Source organism: Falco punctatus (genome assembly GCF_963210335.1).
Source record: "Falco punctatus genome assembly, chromosome: 6".
Classification (NCBI taxonomy): domain Eukaryota; kingdom Metazoa; phylum Chordata; class Aves; order Falconiformes; family Falconidae; genus Falco; species Falco punctatus.
Window position 1 is genome coordinate 3,839,863 of NC_137585.1, and position 19,400 is coordinate 3,859,262.

Sequence of the window (19,400 nt, forward strand, 5' to 3'; positions counted from 1 at the left end):
TCTTACTAAATCCCCGCATCCCCTCCAGTCTATGGAAGCAATGCAGACCACTGGAAATAAAGAGCAGGGGGCACCTGTAGTCCAGGGTATCGGTGGTTTTCACCATGCTTCAGCTGGAGTGTGGTTGAGATGATCTGAGGAAAGGCTCTTCCAAGAGGAGGAACCATTATCACATGTGGAGGGTCCAGAGCAATGTCCTGAGGAAAAAGTGATGGTAAAAAGAGGCTGGAGAAGGGGTGCTGACAGCAGGGTGCAAAGGCTCAAAGGAGGAGGTCCCGGAAGGGTTCTGGAAGGGAGAAGGAAAACGCTGTGATGTCCTGTGAACCGGGGTGATGCAGGGGGAGCTCGCATAGGTCTCTTTTTTTCTCTCTCTCTGTAGACTTGGAGTCTACAGACCTGGCCAGACAGGGTGAGGATGACGCATCAGGTGGGCGACGCTTTTGCTCACAGGTGTAGGTGGTGCAGGACAGGAACAGGCAGCGGGCACACATCTAACAGGGCAAAAAGTACCACACATCCATGTGAACCCACTGCCCAGTCCCACTGCCCCCAGCCAACGCGTGGGCGGAGAGACACGGTGGCTGAGCCTGCCCACAGGCTGTGGCAGAGAGCGAGCTGATGCCACCCCCCACCCCTGCATCCCACCTCGGGTCCAACCCTTACCCCACCAGTAGCAGCGAACCTGGCCGCTTCCCTGTGCCTCTGAGGCTGGCTAACCACCCCCCCCCCCCCACGACCTATCCCGCAGGCTGACAGCATCTGGATGGAGATCAGGGATGATGATGACCTGCCCACAGCCGAGGAGCTGGAAGACTGGATAGAGGATGTGCTTTCTGGGAAGATAAATACTGAAGATGATGATGATGATGATGATGATGACGATGACGATGATGATGATGATGACGATGATGATGACGACGATGACGATGACGACGACGACGATGACGATGACTAACTGTGACTCTGTGCTGTTTGACTTGTGGGGGCTGAGAGCCCCCCCGCCCGTGGCAGGTCCCTCCATCGGAAGACCTGTGTTTGAGCGTCAGCAAGCGCCGCTGCTCCTCTTTCCCCCCCTGCCTCGCTCTCCCTGCCCCTGCCATTGCCGGGACCCCCCGGGCCTGATTCTCAGCGGTGCTGAGCGGCCAGGACTGCCTGCAGGCACCCAGCACCGCTGCAAATCATGCCTCCTTAGTAAGGACAATAGGAATCTGCAGGGAATCTGCCCCGAGTGTCCCAGGGCAGGAGAAAAGTGTCTGCCTGCTCGCTGCCAGAGGGACACAGGGAGCCAATTTGTATTTTCCATGCTCATCGGCCCAGCACTTAACATCCAAAGACCAAATCTCCCTTCAAGACATAGGGAAGGTGACTGTAAAGTTCAGTCCTTTTATTAAACACAATGCCCTTTGCAGCTACTCTGCCAAGACCACTCAACCCTGCAAGTTCTGCTGTGGGAGCCTGTAGCTACTCATTAACATGCTAGGAGCAGCAAAAAGCTTTGGGAGGGGAGGAAGGTTTTAGGGATGCTATTTAATTTTTCAGCGATCCCATATAAAGACAGGATATTCTTGTCTGGCAGCACAAGTTAAAACCAAACACCACGGTCCCTGTCTGAACCTCTTTCTTCTTGAAGGCTCAGGCCAAAGCTAGGGTAAGTGCAGGTGGTGGGATATAGGACATCAAAGCTTGTGAGCTCCCGAACTGTTGGAAAGGCTGATGCAGGTCTGAGCCCACGCTCTTGTGGCTAAAGATCATGGCACCGAGCCAAACCATTGGTCTTAACCCCAAAGAAACACCAGAGCAGACTCCAGGCCAGCTGCAAACATCTGCAGCCCGGGCTGGGCTGGGCCAAGCTTCCCTTTTAGGGGAACCTCAGCTGGATTGAAGGTGGTGCACATGAGACAGACAGCACACTCCTGCCAGCGGAAACATTCATAGGGGCCCACCTTGACGCCCTCCTATGCCACATCACCTACCAGCTTTAGCTGACTTTTAACCCAAAGCCTGCAGAGCATCTTTTCCCATGACCAAGATGCTGGGAGGGAACACATCCGTCCAACCCTATCAGATGCTGGGTAACGTGCGTCGGGCAATGAGCAGCGAAAGGATGCAAGCTGTTTGGCGTTTAAGTATTCAGTTGCACAGTTACTCCCTGCTTAGAGACTCGGCTGTCCCGTGGTAGCCTGTGAGAAGCCTCTTTTGACTGCAGACAGAGAAGGAGCTCGGTCAAGGGGGTTACTCACAAAGCAAAGGGTCAGCAACTCAGTCCTGGCAAGCGCAGCACCATCCATGTGCAGGTCACTGCCACAGCGTTAGGTCTCCCTGCTTCCCCGTGCCGGCAGATTTCAGTTGTCTTAGCTTATTAGGTTTGACAATAGTGCAATGAATGGAGAGTTTGGAGGTAGTTTTATCTTTATAAATACATTTATAAATATGTTCTCCAGTCGTTCAGACTTGTTAGCATAGGTAGGGTACACATGTCCTCTCTTGCTACAGATGAAAAACATTGTTCTGACCTATCTTATACTGGCTTGTGTCAGAGGTAAGTGACGTTAGGGGAAATAAAAGTGCGAGGGACAGGAGAATCAGAGCTCGTTATACAAATGTGAATCAGCCTGATGAGAAACAAGGTTTACACACTATATATTTCCTTTATCAGATGAACTGCAAAGCAAGATTTTATAGATTATTTTTTTTTCCTGCCTGTTGATCAGTCTCTTTGACTCTCTCTACATTAGCTGAAATAGAAATTTGAAACTACTGGTATAAAAAAGCTGAAGTACTGATATGTTCCTATGTGTGCCATCTCCTCTCAGTGGAAATTGCCAGCACAAACACCACACAGCTGGATATCTGTGCATCTCTATGTATACGAATGAATGCTGTGCTTATACGATATATGACTCTAGGCCACGTTAGCTCCTCGTGGAACATCAAACATTCAACCCATGATTCTAAGGCACAGTCTGTGAGAAGAACAGACAGGACAACAAAGCCCCCAGGTCAACTATTTGCCCTTTCTTGCTTCTTTACGATACACAAGCACCGCCTGGAAGACTCAAACTAAGTGTGTTTGGGGAGAGCATCCACCTGGTCACACTGGGGTTATGAACAACTCATAACTCCCCATCCCAGAGGACCTGGTGGAGACTTCCAAAAGCCTTAAAATGCAGAGTGTGCTCTCAGCCTCGAGGTCTCCTCCCTCTCTTCCATTCACCCCCTCCTCTCTCCTGGCTGGAGGGGTGCCCAGCACCCTCCTTCTGCTCTTTTCTTTCAGCTGTTTCCTCGAGAGCTTTGCTGGAGGACCCCAGCTCAGAGGGAGGGAGCAAGCAGCACTCAGGGTCTCGTTGATGCACACCCGTAAGGAGCAAGAACAGGCAAAACCAGCCCTTTGGTAGTCTCCTAGTCTGTGGTTAACGGACAAATGCTGACCTGAGAAAAGTACTTGTTTATCTCTACCCTGGGGCTATTCCCAGGAGTAAAACGTGCACAGTTTCACCCTGCGTAAGGTAACAGCCTGGCCAGACGCTGCAACTCCAGATCAGTCACTGCAAAATGCTGTGAATTTCTATAAACCTAAAGAATAAAGGAAGAGTTGCTCTATTGCCTTTCCCAGCTGGCACTGTCTGGGACATCCCGATTGCCTGGGTACTTTCCATGTACCTCTCCCCCCATCTGTTCCGATGCGCCCCTCTCTAGATGCTCCGAGAGGCAGAGCTTACACAGGCAGACCCTGCAAACAGCACTACACACGTGTTCAAGTGCGCACGTGTTTCACAGGCATGCATGTGTTCCAATGCATAAAGCAACAGCTCTGGGGGAAAAAAGCAATCCATGTGGTGGTGCTTAGGCTTATACAGAGGCCACTGAGGCTGGCGGGCTGGTGTCAGTGGTTTATGGAAAGTTTCCCTGGAGTTATGAGAAGAAGGGTTGATCTTACAGCTGCTGCTCCTTCAGGATGCCAGCTCAGCCCTTGATGGGACAAACCTTTCCCTCATCCCCCGCTATGGTTTTCATCATTCTCTTTGCCCATGAACGGGAACTTATCATCAGCTTTTGGGATAAAAACATAAAACCTTAAGAAAACATTGCAGCAGAGGAAGGATTGCAGCAATGAAGATGAGTGGGCAGCAAAGCCTCTGCCTTTCACCTCATCTGCCCTGAGTTCATGGTGACCGAACCACTGAATGAGGAAATACCCCCTGTGAAGGAGAAGACAGCTTGAACTTGGGTGTCTTCCTTGCAAGGACAGGAAGGATGGTGGTACGGGGAGGTATCACACACAGGACCCCAGGCACGGGCGCTCTGGGGCTCCTCTGTCAGAATTCAGCACAACTGGCATTTGAAAGGCACTGGTGGCCCCAAGGAGCAAAGTCAGCCTAACCCTGCCCACTACACATGGAAAAGCAAAAGGTCAGCATGTCTGGATGAGGAACCATTAAAAAAATCCCTTCTTTATTAAAAACAAACAAAAAAATTGTGCATGTGGGCAGCACTGGGTGTTTCTGCAGGTAAGTCTGTTCAGAATCACAGAGTGGTCAGGGTGAGAAGGGACCCCTGGAGATCAGCTATTTTCTCCTGTATATTCACCTCGAGCAGGTTGCACGGTGGCATCCAGGTGGGTTTTGAATGTCTCCAGGGAAGGAGAGTCCACAGCCTCTCTGGGCAGCCTGAGCCAGTGCTCTGTCACCCTCAAGGTAAATAAGTTCTTCCTCATATTCTGATGGAACTGTCTTCATTTCATTTCATGCCTGTTGCCCCTTGTCCTGTCCCTCTTTTAGCCAATAGTTCCTTTTTCTGCAAATCATTAGTTAGACTTTGTATTAAATGGGTCTTAATACACATAAAGATAAGGAACTGTATTTTGCCCTCATCTAAATGCAAGTGCTTCAAGTGGATCAGTCCCTTCGAAGTGCCCGAACCCCTGGTCTCCCCAGCCCCCAGCGACAGCGAGGACCCCCCTCGCAAGTGATACGTGGCAAGAACACAAAGTCCTACACCACCTCCTCCCAGTGCCAGACAGGGGGCCAGCGGCCAGTGTGCCACAGAAGAGGGTTTTGTATCTTGTGTCTGTACTGCTCACGGGCACCGGCCGAGGGAGAGGGAAACCCACCAAGAGCCACGCGCTGCAGCGTGAACTACTGTTCTGCAGTAACAGAAGCATGGAGGAGAAAGCTTTTGCCTTTGCAGCACCAAGGACGCTGATGGAGAGGCTCTGTGAACCCAAAACTGCTCTAAGCTTCTGTCAAGCATTTAGGAAACAACTCCAGAAGGAGAGGACAAGGGAGGAAACTCTGGAAGTCATAGATTACTGTATTTTCAGGGTTGGTGGTTTTTGTGATGTTTCTGAGGGGTGGTAAGGGTCTCCTGCGCTGCCCTTGGGAGAAGAACAGCCCCATAGTGAAGCCAGAGCTCTCAGCTGCTTCCCATCCCAGAACCAAGCTGCTCAGCCAGATGCCAACATGCACGCACCGTGGAGGACACCGGCTGCTCCTCCGCGTCTGTCTGCACGCCGTACCTCCGAAATGATTGATTCATTACTGAGACCAAACAGAAAAACTTTGCCTTTTATTCCCAGGGAAATAATTAATTAGACAGGAACATATCACTTCCCAGCTGCCGCTGACTTGCAGCCCTGTGAGAAGAGGCCGGGGTTGCATCTGGGTCCCCCTCTGCTTGGGGAAGCTGCACACAGCCACGCGCACGCTGATGCCCGGACCTGGGGGGCTGAAGGGGGGCAATGGGTGAACAGGCAACGAGCACCAAAGCCCTCCAGGGCAAAACCAGCCGCCTCCTGGCTACTTTTACACCCCCCAGTACATCTATGCTGTGCAGTGCAGCACCATCCACTAGGAACTGGAAGCAGCAGAGCACAGCAGGAAGGATAATTAACCTCGGTAATGAGGCGGCAGGACGGTTTCCTACCTGAGACCCACGATCCTGAGTGTCAACCCACCGCGCTGCAGCATTCCCGGCCTTTCCCCGCTCCTGTCCACCACCGGCCTTTGGGCAAAGCAGCCCTTCAGCGGTGAGCACCCCTCGGGGCCAGGCGTGGGACGACTCTCACACCTCTTTGGCAGAAGAAGTCTCATGGTGATGGAGACCATGGGGCAGGGTCGAGGGCAGAGCCAGCCCTCATGGCCCGGGTGCCCGAATGCTCCTTGCCAGGTTTAAAAAGGTGTTAAAAACTATTTAAAGCAGGGAGGGAAAAGAAAAAAAAAAAACAACCAAAACCACAGAACTTCCTTAGCAGCTTGAAGACCCATTTCTGGAGTCAGATTACAAGCAGCTTTTGGGATGGAGGCAAAGATCCTTCCGGGGCCCGCTCCCCCCTTCCGCCCCCCCCCACACCTTCTGTTGCAAGCCCTTGTGGTGAAAATAATCAGCAAAGCACTGAAACGGTTTCTGGTATTGTCCCTAACGCTACAGAAATCAGGGTGAAAACGCAGGTTTTTCACCTTTCATCCCTACTCACTTCCTACTCTTCTGATCTTCACTGGCTCCCCCAATATTTTTTCTCTCGCATTTTTATCTAGCCCGTCTTCCCCTTCTCCTCAGCCCACTCCCACAGCATATGGTACTGAGGGTCACTTCAGGACACAGCCCTCCCCTGCCGCCACTGTTGGAGCTCATCCCCAGCCCAGGAAGACAGCAGCATCCCTCACAGCACTGCCAGGAACCAGCCACGGTGAACCCCCATGCCACGAGCCATGGCTGGGAACACAGCGGGGCGTAACATTTCCCTCCTGAGGAGAAAGCCAACTGGACAAGGCTGAGACTGGCTTTCCTTTTGCGGGCGGGACAGGTGGGACCTGCTCAAGGTGAAGCTGTTTCACCAGCCTGGGAGCTGAGGCAATACCAGGATTTTTTTTTTTTTTTTTTGGTAGGCATCTTTTCCCATCATCCCAAAATCCAGATGAGGAACCATCAACCTACAACCAAGCTCCAACCGCTGCCACTGCGGGAAGAGAACAGTAAACCCCCATTCCCACCAGCGACCATACCACTGCACCACCTGAGCAGAAGACAACTGGCATGACTTCACGATGTGAGAAGTATGCCTCAAGGGGTAAATAAATGGAGTTTGCTGGCGGTGTTATCCCGTACTTCAACAGCAGCCAGAAAACCAACTACCTGCCCATCTTTGGTCATGGGTGGAAAATGACTTAAATGGCCATGGGCGACCTCATCCTCCACTTCTGGATCCGGAGGAAGCCCAGCTTGAATCAGGTTCCTCCTCTCCCTCAGTAACACAGGTAAAAATAAAACTATGTTCAACCAGAGAGCAGCCCTGAAATTTGCCTGGTGTTAGATTTTTGCTTTAAAATTCAATCCAACATGCCAAAGCCCTGCTCCTGCTAACGACAAAGAAAAAAGCTATTGAATGGCAAAAAGTAACTAAATGTTTGAAGAACATTCTAGTCCCCGCAAAATGAAATCGCTGGAGGAATTTGCACAGCTTCCCACAGTCTAGTTACTGAATTACTAAACCAGTTTCTCCCAACCACTTACAAAGCAAAATTATAATCAACTGTAGGATCTGGTATTATGACTACTCAAGAATGAGCTTTTACAAAATAGAAGCTAAAAGGTTTGCAGATCTGTTTCACATCTGTGGCCCAGATACAATCAGCTCCTTCCCATTCTCTCTTTTAAAGCCTGCCCACAGCATCCGACTCATGCTGAAGAGAGGTCCAAAGAGCGAAAAAGTTCGGAGTGTCTCTTAAAACTTCCAGAGAGGCTGAATCAAATGTGTTTTATCAAGAACTCCCTTCTCTCTATGCATCCGCTTTTCATTCATGCTACTTTTTCAAGTAGTAGAGGGGGGAAAAAAAAGGCAAATTAAAAAAAAAAAAAAAAAAAGGCAAATAAAAGACAGAAAAGGCTGTAGATGTCTAAGCATTTGGAAGCCTGTTTTTTGCCTTTGGAAGAGATTTAAAATGTTTCAATTTACAGAGCAGCTTCATGCCTAGAGCAATTTCTGGTGTCTCTGTTTTTAAATTCTTTGTACCTTCATGTTTCTAAGGATGCTGGAGGGAAAAACCACACCCTGTTCTCCAAGGTCTCTTCCACCAGCTACACACTGCCTCCTCCTTGTCTTACCGTCTCGTATTTTAATAGACGAGCAAGGTGGACACACTGAGCTATCCCAAATGCACACCCACAAGGTAAAAGTTATATCCCTTCTTCTTCTCCTGAATTGATTTAGCGCTGCCCACATGGAGCCCAAGGGCTGCTTAATCCCTGTCCTGGCCCCACCAGCCAACGCTTCTCCCCCTCCCGCGGGCAGGACCCATGGGTGCAAAGGCTGGCAAGCAGCAGTACCGCTGGTCAGGGCTCCTGGCACCCCAGGGGATTTGCATCAGCTGAGCTGGAACCAGGGCAAGCCCCAAGGCATGGACAAAGTGGCCATCTTCACCTAGTTCAGCTCCCCAGATTTTAGAGGAAGGGAGGAGCAGCTCAGAGCTCTGGAGCAGGCTAGCAGTCTCGCAGCGGGGTCCATATGAGCAGTAGCTAGGGGAAAAAAACCCAGTCCACAACCTTTTCCAAACTGATGATGAAGGGAGACAGGGAGATGGGGAGAAACAGGAAAACAGCCTTCCCATTTGAAGTCCTCTCCATTTTGCACACGTTGTCGGTGTAACCAGCGCACACACTCACAGCAGGGCTGTAAAACTTGTTACAGCATTTCAAAGCAACTCGGGTAACCTTGTTCAGAGACAGTGATTTATGCATATGCAATTATTCAATCACCCCACGACACCGTCCTTACCTACATGCAGACAGGTTACGCTCGGTGCTCCCTCTTCTCTCAGCACCTCCTGAGCCAGCGTGCACGGATGCGCACATGAAAAGGGAACGGGCACCCCTGCCCCAGCCCGTTATCCCTCAGTACCGGAAAGGCCTGTAACCTAAACCCACCACCTTCCCAGTCCAACTTCAACTCAGGAGTTGTGCTGAAAGACAAATCAAAGCACTCCGCTTGGCCAGCTCCCAACACACCTTCCCTTCCTGCATGCTGCTGTGAGACACCGTGGCCGGCTGGGACACCCCCAGCCCCGCACGCCTGCCCCGAGCTCCAGGGCACCCGCAAGCCCTCAAGCTCCATCCCCCCCCCGCAGATCCCGGGAAGATCAGGTCTGGGGCTGAGGCAGCACCGCCAGCACGTAGCACCGGGAGAAGCTGTCCCGGGGTTTGAAGCTCTGCCCACCTCTGCAGCCAGACGCTTCACCGAACTATGAATTCAGCTGGCAATACTGTACGGTGAGGTGTTGCCAGTGGGCTCTGGAGCTAGTTGCCGAAGGTGACAAATCCCTTTCTTAACCCATTTGTTACGCCCTGGCTGCGTGCAGCCCCTTTGCCCACATCTCCTCACTCAATTCCCCAACGCTGGTGGCTTTTGGCCATCCGTAACGGCGAAGCCTGGTCACATCAATCAATGGGGTCAACTGATCTTCTTATGTATTAAGCCACACTTCAGCCACCAAATCTCTACCCCAGCGGCTGTTGCTGTGCTGTCTCAGGCTAGCCATAACCTTATGTCCTTACCTTCAGGAAGGGCACTGCAGGAGAGCCATCTCCTCCTCGAGGGACCCTGGTCTGGTACATTCCAGAAGGCACTTACCTCTCGTTCAGCACACAGGGTCCCTCCATGCATCATTTGCCACTGAAAGCCTCTGTCCCATTTCCGTCAGAAGTTTGGGTCGGTAACTTAACCCAGCCCTGCACCTGAGGCTCCATCACACCTCAAAGACCCTCGCAGCTTAAGTGAAAGACTTGGCCAAACCAGAAGAGCACCCTCAGCTCTAATTTCTGCTGAGCCACACGCACAGCCCCTTGTGATTCAGGCAGCTGAGCTCTGGGCGAAGGCCAAAGGAACTGGTCCCTCTAGCAAAGCCTGTTCCTTCCATCAGCTTCCACAACCCACAGCAGGAGAGAAAGTGCCACAAAGGGCAGCAACCGGGTGTTGATTTGGTATCAGCGCTAAGCCAAAAATGAAACAGAGCATGCTGAACTCCTACGTGAAGACACAACTCTCAAGGCTAAGAGCCTTGGACGAGGCTGACGAGCCCATTATCTTGTTTGTGCCAAATTCCTGCTTCTCACACCTTCCCGTGACACACCTGCAGCCAGCTCCCACAGAGCCTTTACCCACACAGCTCCAGGCCGGCAGGTCAGGTTTTCCACCGCGAGGCAGGAGGGGACCAGCGACGGCTGCACACCCACCCCAGGCTCCGCAGGGCAGCACCAGCGGTGTGGTTTCCTTTCCCTGCCCATTCCTGGAGCTGCGGGGCAAACAGCCCAGGGCTGGGCACTGCCAAAGCACCAGCAGGATGAGGGGGACAGATCAAAAGCAGAGATCAAGGGAGGGCAGGAGGCAGGACCGAGCACAGCCCCATCCCACCCTTCCTGCTTCCTCCCGGGCTCTGTAGCCTAAATACATCCATCTCCTCCCAAGCAGAGAATTACCCATTTGGCTGTTTCTCTCCACCACCGTTTATACGTGCACTGCTTATCTCCACAACCGCTGCACTCTTATTTTAAACTGCGCAGCAGCATCCTGTGGATTTTTCCAGCAGCTGAAGCCCATGGAGGAGACCTGCTGGGGCAGGGCACAGTGGCCAGGCCAGGTACTCCCCGCCAAAGGGGGCTTTCCTGAAAACTGGGTACCAAAGACTGTCTAGGTAAGAAGGCTGCTGCCCCGTCTCCATGGGCACGGGTCTTTCCAAGCTCTCGGCTGCCAGTGATGGGAAGTGGAGGTGGGGAAAGCTGTGCCCACAGGTGCTGTTGATGTGAGATCCCCGCATGTTGTTTTAGCAGAGCACAGGCTCGCATCCACACCAACGAGGAGCACTGGCTTTTCCACCTCTCGCCACTCCTCCTCCTCACCAGGTCCAAATAAGGAACTCTGCAACGAATCCTGCACTTCATAATTGGTGTGCAAACCATGAGAAGACAGGAGGCAGAAAAACCAGTTCCCACTCCAGTCACGCGCGCCCCCCCCCCCCAAGCTGCATTTGCTCCCCATTATTTAAGATTTCAGGTGTTCAAAGCACTCACCTACCAGTCTTTTTTCAGGAATGACAAATGAGTTTGCATTTTACTGTGGCAGGGCAGATCAGAAGGGTCTAGAACAAGGGTGACAAAAAGACAGCCTCAGAAAAGGTTAAACCACATGTTTGCAGGGCCCCTCCCAGCCACAGCTAAGGAATGCTTGAAGACCAGAAAAGCTTTCTTTTTTTGTCTGAAAGGATAAGAGGAAGGAGTGGAACAATCAAATCTGGTTTCAGTTTATTTCCAGAATTTTACTGTACAAAATATGCAAAGTGTAAAACGGTTTTATGTTTCAGTTTAAAAAACAACAAAACCCCATCCAGCTATAACTTAAGAGAACCCAGCTTGGAACAGAACAATGTACTAGGCTAGACCCACAGTGCATTAATGTCACAGACACCAGGAATTTGCTTACTTAAGTTCACGATTAGAAAAGAACAGAAAAGACCATGTACCATTGCAGTTAAAGTCACATGTGCAAAGAAGAGGGGGAAAATAAAAGGGGAGTGGGAGGGGATGGGCAAGAAATGCTGGTTAGTGTCTATTAATTAGAAAACCTTGGCAAAAGCCATCTTACTATACACAGTTTGTGTAGAAAAAGAGTATTACACAGTGATCAAAAGAGGGCGAGGGAAGGGCGCTCACTCCCACCCCCTTCCCCAAGACACAATAATGCTGAATCAAAGAAACAGGCACAGAAGAGTGTAAGATTCCTTCACAGTTACGCCTGTGCAGGTAGCGAGCCACAGCATCCCCTCGCCACACACGCAGGAGATGCTCCCAAGCATCGTTAGCGCTGGTGAGAGGTGCCCAGGGAGCAGCCCGGGGGAAGGGTTCCCTCTCTGGGCAGAGCACACCCAGGGCAGGGCTGGCTGCCTGCTGCCCGCAGGGCTCCGGTACGGTACGGGGGTAAAAACCCGCAGTCTCTTGGGAGGGATGCAGAGGGGCGGACGACACCAGCTGGACCGCTGGTGCGGCGGGGACCCAGCTCAGGAATATCTCAGCGATCTGCACCAGCCACAGAGCAGCTGTCAGAAACGGCAACTTATGGTCATCAAAAATCCTGAACGCAGGAGGATGCGTATTCCTGTACGAGACTTCATGGCCCAAAGCCATCTCTTTTTAGGAGAACAGAAATTTGGGGGTTTTGTATGTTGTTTTTTTTTTTTTTTTTTTTTAAAAAAAACCAAACAGCTCAATCCCAAGAGCGCTTTCTTCTTAACACAGTTTAAACACCAAACCACCAAGCCTGGCTTGAGGCTTTAGACATGTGTAACACACACACCTAGGAGGGAAAGAGCACACAGACACACAAACGGAATGAGACAACAGCCATCTGCGCACAGCCCTCATGAACAGCTCTCACAGGGCAGGGCAGAACGGAGCGTGACTGAGGAGTCTCCAGCAGACTACAGCATTTTTGCGAGAGGATGGCGAGACTTTCGTTTCGCCTTTGAAAATGGCAGATTTACAGTTTTGGTAAGCAAGATGAAACTGGCTTGAGTGGGTTTCCACGTTTAGCACCGTACGGCTCTTTCCAGTTTCTTCAGCAGCAAGTGCTGGAAACAAGCGCATCTCAAACAAGACTTTTAAAAGCTACTTACACAGGGCAAGACCAGCTTCAGAAACACCTTCCCCGCAGCTTTTGGCCGACTTAGCAACAGCAGATTCCCAAGGCTTTGCATGGAGATCCCCAGCCCAAAGGAAAATGTTAAGAGGCTCCATAAGGGTTGGGATTTGTTCAGATCTCCCCCAGACTTGCACTTTATCGGGAGCTGCCCCTGAGCCCCGAACTGCAGCCCCAGCACCTCCCATCCCAGCAGATACTTGTTCTGCCTCAACAGGGAACTTGGGCGGGGCGGGGGGGGGGGGGGGGGGGGGGGGAGGGGGAGGAACCACAGGAAGGCGAGGATGGGGTCTGGAGTGACTGAAGCTGCTGGCAGGAAAATTTTTAGAGGCAGAAGCCAGAGGAATATCTGGCAGAGGCTGAAATCACATCAGCCTTTCTCTCCAATATCCCCCTTCAGGGAGGATGGCTCTTGAAGGGACATCCTTCAAGACAGGACAAGCCCAGAAGCAGGAGCTGCCCTTGCTCTGCCAGCAAGCTGCATCACACTTGCCATGCCCGGGGCATCCCTCCCCAGCTACCCTGCTGCCTACAGGGGTGCGTGGGTGGCAACGTCTCCCCTCCACAGGGTAAAAGCTGGTAGTTGCAAGCACTGCCCCCCACATCCCCAGGGTGACCACAGGGGCTTGGTCAGGGACTGCTATACTGTAGAGGGGAGAGCTAGAAAGCTTACCCTTCTGAAAGCGCCGTCTGCTCTGCTTCCATGTGTGAGAAGGCTCCAAAGGAGTCCGAGACCTGGGGCAGCCCCACAGAGCCTACACACGGATGGCTGCAGCCACACGGCAATGAGAGGCAAACAGACGTGCTAACCACCTTTGCTCAGGCCTAGTTACCGGACTGGCAAGGTATTAAGGGTCTGGCATCTGCCCCTACACTCCTAGAAGCTGCAAGAAATCTTTCGCTCTTCAGCCACAAAAGAGAAAGCCAGCCTTCATGGAAACCCACAGCCATTTCCATCCGCTCCAGAGCAGCTGAAGATCTTGGCTGCATCTGGTTTTGGAAGATCTCAGCATGGCTTTGGATTTAGGCTGTAACAAACCAGACAGCAAAAAACCCAAAGCCTTTAAAGTATCTGAGCAACACAGTTGAGAGTCAGAGGAAAAATGCCAACATAAAAGAATGGGGCAACACCACTCGTGGCTAGGCAGCACAGCACCCTATCGAATGGTTCAGCCTTCAGCGAAGGACGCCCAGTGCAAGGATCTCCTCCGAGGGGAACACCGTCCAATTCACCACAAACAGGTTGTCTTATAAACCACTTGAATTCTAAAAAAATAAAATGAAATTTCCCAGCCAGGTACAAGCATCCAGGCTGGGAGAGAGAAGGGAGAGTATGTGCAAGGAGACAGTGCAGGACAGGAAAGGCATTAGGAGGAGAACAGCCTGCACTTGGCTGGCAAACCCCACCAGCCTTTTTTGTGCTCAGCTCTTGGCAAGCTCTGCAGAAGTAAGGACTGCAGGATTTGGATCGAGCTTCATTCCCTGTGACTTGACTCTTACTCATTAGCTGGTTATAAACAGAGTTAAACAAACCAGTCTGCTCTCACTGATCCATATTTTTAGTCTGAATTCCCATAGATGCCACAGATCCATCTGTGGGTCTCAAAGCACTTTAGCCTCAACAACACCCCAGTGAGGTAGGTATGACAGTGGTCCCCTGGATCTTGCATGGAGAGGGGAAACAAGAGACGCTCTGCAAAATAAAATGTTGTAAAAAGACCCCAAACTAAACCAGGGAATACTCAGGAGTCCCAATTCTCCTTTTAGTCTGTTCTCACCCCAAGCCGGCTGCATCTCTAAAGAGATGGTTTGAGAGGCCAAGTCCCCTCCTTCAGAATTCATCGGGCAAAGCATTCATGCTGCTGACACAGGGAAGGGCATCGAATGTGGGACTTGGCCCCCGCGGACAGCGTCCTTTTCAGCAGCAGGCAGAAAAGTCAGCGCTGAACCACGGCACGCAGCTGAGGAAGCAGACCCAGAGCAAGCACACACCGCTTCCGCCTGGTTCTCCATCTGTTCAAGGATTTAATGCAATTAAGACATGAGTTTCCTGAGAAGATACTGTCAGACAACCCTCCTTGTGGGGCAGGGAAAAGGAAAGAGGAAGGAAACCCTGGGAAAGTAAGAAAGTTTTGCAGAGGTGCCTGTGACAAGGCGCTCTCACGCACACAGCCCACCCAAGCCCCCCAGCAAGGTGGTTCTTACTCCAGCTTCACAGAAATCAGCCAATTCAGCCACAGGCAGTAGCCTCCACACAGGCGTAAGTGCTCCATAGTCTCCCAAGCTACTTCCAGTCTCTCCCACCTTGCTGGTTTTGCACGGCACAAACGCCAGATACACACATTTTTAGGAGAGCCAGGTGTGAGATAAGATACTATATGCTCCACTTCCTTTTTTTTTTTTTTTTTTGCCTTCCCCCCAAATAAAAAGAAGGACGAAACCAGTCTATTTTTTCAAAATAAAACACTGCGAAGGCCACAGTCAATAAGGGAGTCCACATACAGACCAGAAAGCCTGACCTAGAAAGAAACCCAAACGCTAAGTTTAGAGAAGGGAAAACCCTACCTACTTCCCATCCTTTCAGGGACACGGGCCTGACCCCATCACGTCCTGTGCCACCTAGCTTCTCCACCACCACATCTGGCACGTCACATGGAGAAGACAGGATCCAGCTGACTGCCACGTACTTGTAAGAAAGGTGCAGGACACTGCGGGCATCGCTTGGATGGGGAGTCACCATTTGGGACCCTCACTCACAGGGTGCTCCCTTGACCCCAAAGAGGACTACCCGCAGGTGCCGACGGACCCACAGCTCCATTGCTTCTGAAGCTGGAAGAGGCCGGACCCCCCTGCCACGCCCCCAGCACCCCTGCTTAAGGTGGCTGCTCCCTCCCACCAGCTTCTGGTGGGCACTGGCCAGCCCACACCAGCCATGCCATGCAGGACTAGCAGAGCTCCGCTCTGAGCCAGGACACCTTGTGCTGGTGGGAGCACGGAGGCAGCCCCACAAGCTGCTAGAAGAGCCCAGGGAAGGCTGGGGAAGGCCAAAGGGGACAGGAGGGGCTGTCACAGCCCCCCCTTGGAAGACAACACACCCTGGCAATGAAAGGCACTGGCTTATGTACCTCACTGAACTGGGGCCCTCTGTGTTAAGACATCCATATGGAAGGTAGGTGAGATTCTGCCCGACAGATATTTCCATGGCAAAAGGCAGGGCAGAATGAATCGAGTGTTTGCATTCACACACACAAATCCACTGCCACAGAGCCGGAGGGGTCTCAGAGGGACCCGCCTGAAGGCAGGTCACTGCCAGCTTTGGAGCGGGCTCTGGAGTCACACGATGCCCTGTGCTGGCAATCAGACTTCAGACATCGCTTTAGTCTCATTGTTAAAAGCAAACCTTACAAAACCCCGTGAAACTCAAGTGACGCTGAAGCTGCACACAAAAGCTTCACTGACGGGCAAAGGCAGCCCTACAAACAAACCTGCGTGTCTCAGGAGCGGGTCCCAGCACTGAGCAGGAACTCCCGCAGTACAGAAAGGCCAAGAAAGGCAGGCGGATTTAACATTCAGACATAGTTTGGTATTTCTTAGCTATAGCTGAAGGCGTACGGTGAGGACACACTGCAGTGTTTCCAGGGCACAGCAGTTCTCCAAAGCAAACGCACACGGCAGGGGTCAGCCCTTCGCTGGCTCCTCTCCCCAAGCAGGGAATTCCTTTTGCCCATCTTCCCTCTGGATGCACTTGGAGCCAGCTAGAGAGGGAGGGGTACATTCCTGCCTGCACCCCCTCCCCTCCAAGAGGCTGTCAGACATAGGGAGGGTCTATGATTTATCTGAGGAGGAGCCAGCTGCCTACCTACCCTGTCCCAGTGCAAATACGCAGCCCTTGCAGGTGCAAAAGGACGCGGCGGTAAGGCAGACCCCGAGGGGACTGTGGCTGCAGAAACACATTTGGAAAGCCAGACAGAAGGCGAGAGAAATAGGGAACCTTGGGAGTGCCCGACAAAGATATGGGCAAGCAAGAGAGGAAAGCAGGTGAGAGATAACAGGGAGCTGTGTCCTGCAGAAAAGTTTCACTAAGAAGCACTGGTAAAAAAAAAAAAACAAACTAAAAACATTAAAAAATTTGAAGAGCTGCTAGATGGGCTGATCCAGTTCAAAACAAGCAACTTCACAGAGAGCAAAACCATCCCACCATGCTCACACAGGTCCAGCACTGACAGAAGAGGGCCCGTGGAGAGGAGGAAAAGAATAAAAGTCTTCAGCCTCTAGATTAGGTGGCTCACAGAAGCAGCCCTCTCACACCTGCCCTGTGACACCCTCTCCTCCCCGAGTGAACTGGGACTGCCACAGCCCCGTGCAAGAAGGTTTCTATAGCGGAGAAGTGAGCAGCGTGCTCTCAGAAACAGCTACAGGTAGCAAAAGCAGAGACACAAAAGCACAGGCGTGCGCACGGCGTAAGGCAGTGCTCCAACAAAAATACCAACGTTGCAATCGTGCGGAGAAAGAGCGAGCATGAGATTTACAGTATGCCTGGCAAGGCGGGGATGGGGGGGTTAGAAAAAAATCTGTTCTGTCTCCAAGGCTGAGCTAACCGAGCCAAGTCACCCTGTCGCCTCTTAAGATATTTCTTTCTAGATAAGATATCTCAACTCCCCCCTCCCCTTTCCAAATAAAGTGCAGATGGTCAAATATTACTGGTCCATCATCTGCCAGTTTCAGTCAGCATTGGGGAAATTAAACCCAAAAGCACAATATTGAAAAAAAAAAAAATCCCCAAACAACCCACCCTCAAAATCCCTTAGACTGAAGTCTCAGACTGTAAGCGGAGGACAAATTTATGAGATTTAGGGTCTATGAACTCTTCTGAGAGTTTGATGAAGGGGATTTTTTTCACATTAACAACAAGGCTGAAGTCCAAGCACTTGAGGACAAACACAATGCCATCTTGTAACCCGCTTGTGACTGCTTCCTCACTGACGAGCGTCCACTGCTTGGAGAACCAGCGATCCCTGTCATACTGGAGGGTTGGGCCCGGGTTGAGGTAACGCTCCAGGAATGCCTGCCGAGAGAGGGACACGAGTTAGCGCTGGCCCCACGACTCATCCTGTTTCAGCGCTCTCTTCCCATCCCCAGACACAGCTCCGCGAGCATGGGTTTGCCATGCTGCAAATAGTTTCAGCTTCCACGCTTTAGGAATCATCCTCCCCCCAGTCCCTCCCAGCTTTTCAGACCTCAGCAGCGGACACAGCCACCAGAAGGATCCTCTTTCTGTCCATCCCAGCAAGCTCACAAAGTTATAGCCCAGACTTCTGCTGTAAGCACCGCCATCCAGCAGCAGTTCAGTAGAGTAGGGGTCATTCCTCCCCCACCAGCCCCATAACCCATCCCAAAACTGCAGTCCTGGACTGCGGGTGGGATAGCTGTCCCTCCCTTCTTCAGGCCAAACTAAGGTGGAAAGCAGAGGTTTCCACATCTGCAGCCTGATGAGGCTGCAAAACTAAAAGCAGAACGGGGAATGCCGTTTGACATTGCTTGTGTTTTAAAGTCTCCTTTGCAGTCTTACCAGGGGCAGCAGAAGTCCCCCTCGCATACCTGGGCACGGTCCCACTGGATGCCAGTGAAAGGGTGCTGAGCCCCATCCCTTGACAGCCTTCCCGCTCTTAGCACAGTAAGTCCTGGATAAATGCCCAGGAGTAAATTCTCACCATTTTAATCCTTCTCTGCGATTGTGGGGTGTTCTTAAAGGGGAAGGTGGAGAGTGGGAGGGGGATCGTGTGACCCTTTTCCCTCATCATTCAGTCCCTCCCTGCATCTGCAAGTCAGCAGAGTCAGGGTGTGAAGCAGCAAACTGACATTTCACCAAGCAGCCACAAATTAGAAACACTGTCTGACAGATGGGGATTTAGGTGATAATTAGAAGCAGTTCAAAATGCAGCACTGCAGAAGTGACAAAAAAAAAATAAAAATGGTCCTTTGTAGGCTGCCACCTGCATCATGCCACTACCACAAGCCAGCTGGGAGAATTCTCTGTGACTCAAGGCCACCATCTCAAAACAATTCTTTGGTATCCCCTTTGCTGAACTGGATATGAGAAAAATTGTCTTATAGACACGTTCAGCTAAAGAGAGACAGGAGATGCTGTAGAGGAAACATTACTTCCCTTTGAGACCAGACGCAACCAACCTACAATGCACTGATCACATCACCGAGAGCAGCTATGAGAACTTCCACTCAGCTCCCTCCACAATTTTCTGTCCCGTGTGCACACAGATGTGCCACCCCTTTCTCCCTCCTTCCTGCACCAACATTAGAGAAAGCATTACCTTTGGTGTCATGTTATTGGTGATGCAGAAGGACAAGTGTTGCAAGATGCTCTCCATGCTGTGGTACTGCTGCTGGCGGGTGGTGCGAAGGTACTTCTGCAGAGCTCTTGCCATGGAGGGGAAGATTGCCTGGGCTGCTTCTCGGGGGTCCATCATCTCTCCTGGAGCTTTCTGCTGTTCCTCTGCCTGGAGGCGTTTGATGTGGGTGAAAGCCTCCTCTACTGCAACCACAAGCCTGCAGAAGGAAAATCAAGACAGCAAGAGCCATAACAAGAGAGAAGCGGGATGAGTCTGTGGTTAAGGCAGAGCCTGGGAGTCACAATTTACAAGCTCCTATTCCCATCTCTGTCACTGAGTCGCTGCCTGCCATCAGAAAATTTACATAAAATCTT

At 51.6% G+C, this 19,400-nt stretch overlaps 2 protein-coding genes across 2 annotated transcripts in view; one reads left to right on the forward strand and one right to left on the reverse strand.

Moving 5' to 3' along the window:
* Positions 1 to 12,226, forward strand: part of CASQ2 (calsequestrin 2) — a 43,345-nt gene extending 31,119 nt beyond the window's left edge. The window contains exon 11 of the mRNA XM_080392540.1: positions 749 to 12,226. Within this exon, the coding sequence (XP_080248666.1) occupies positions 749 to 955 (207 nt within the window). The 3' untranslated portion in view covers positions 956 to 12,226. The remainder of the gene's footprint in view (positions 1 to 748) is intronic.
* The window catches only part of VANGL1 (VANGL planar cell polarity protein 1), a 46,701-nt gene continuing 38,565 nt past the window's right edge, over positions 11,265 to 19,400 (reverse strand). Inside the window, exons 7-8 of the mRNA XM_080392537.1 lie at positions 19,009 to 19,243; positions 11,265 to 17,744 (exon numbers count right to left, since the gene is read on the reverse strand). Of these exons, the coding sequence (XP_080248663.1) occupies positions 17,484 to 17,744; positions 19,009 to 19,243 (496 nt within the window). The 3' untranslated portion in view covers positions 11,265 to 17,483. The remainder of the gene's footprint in view (positions 17,745 to 19,008; positions 19,244 to 19,400) is intronic.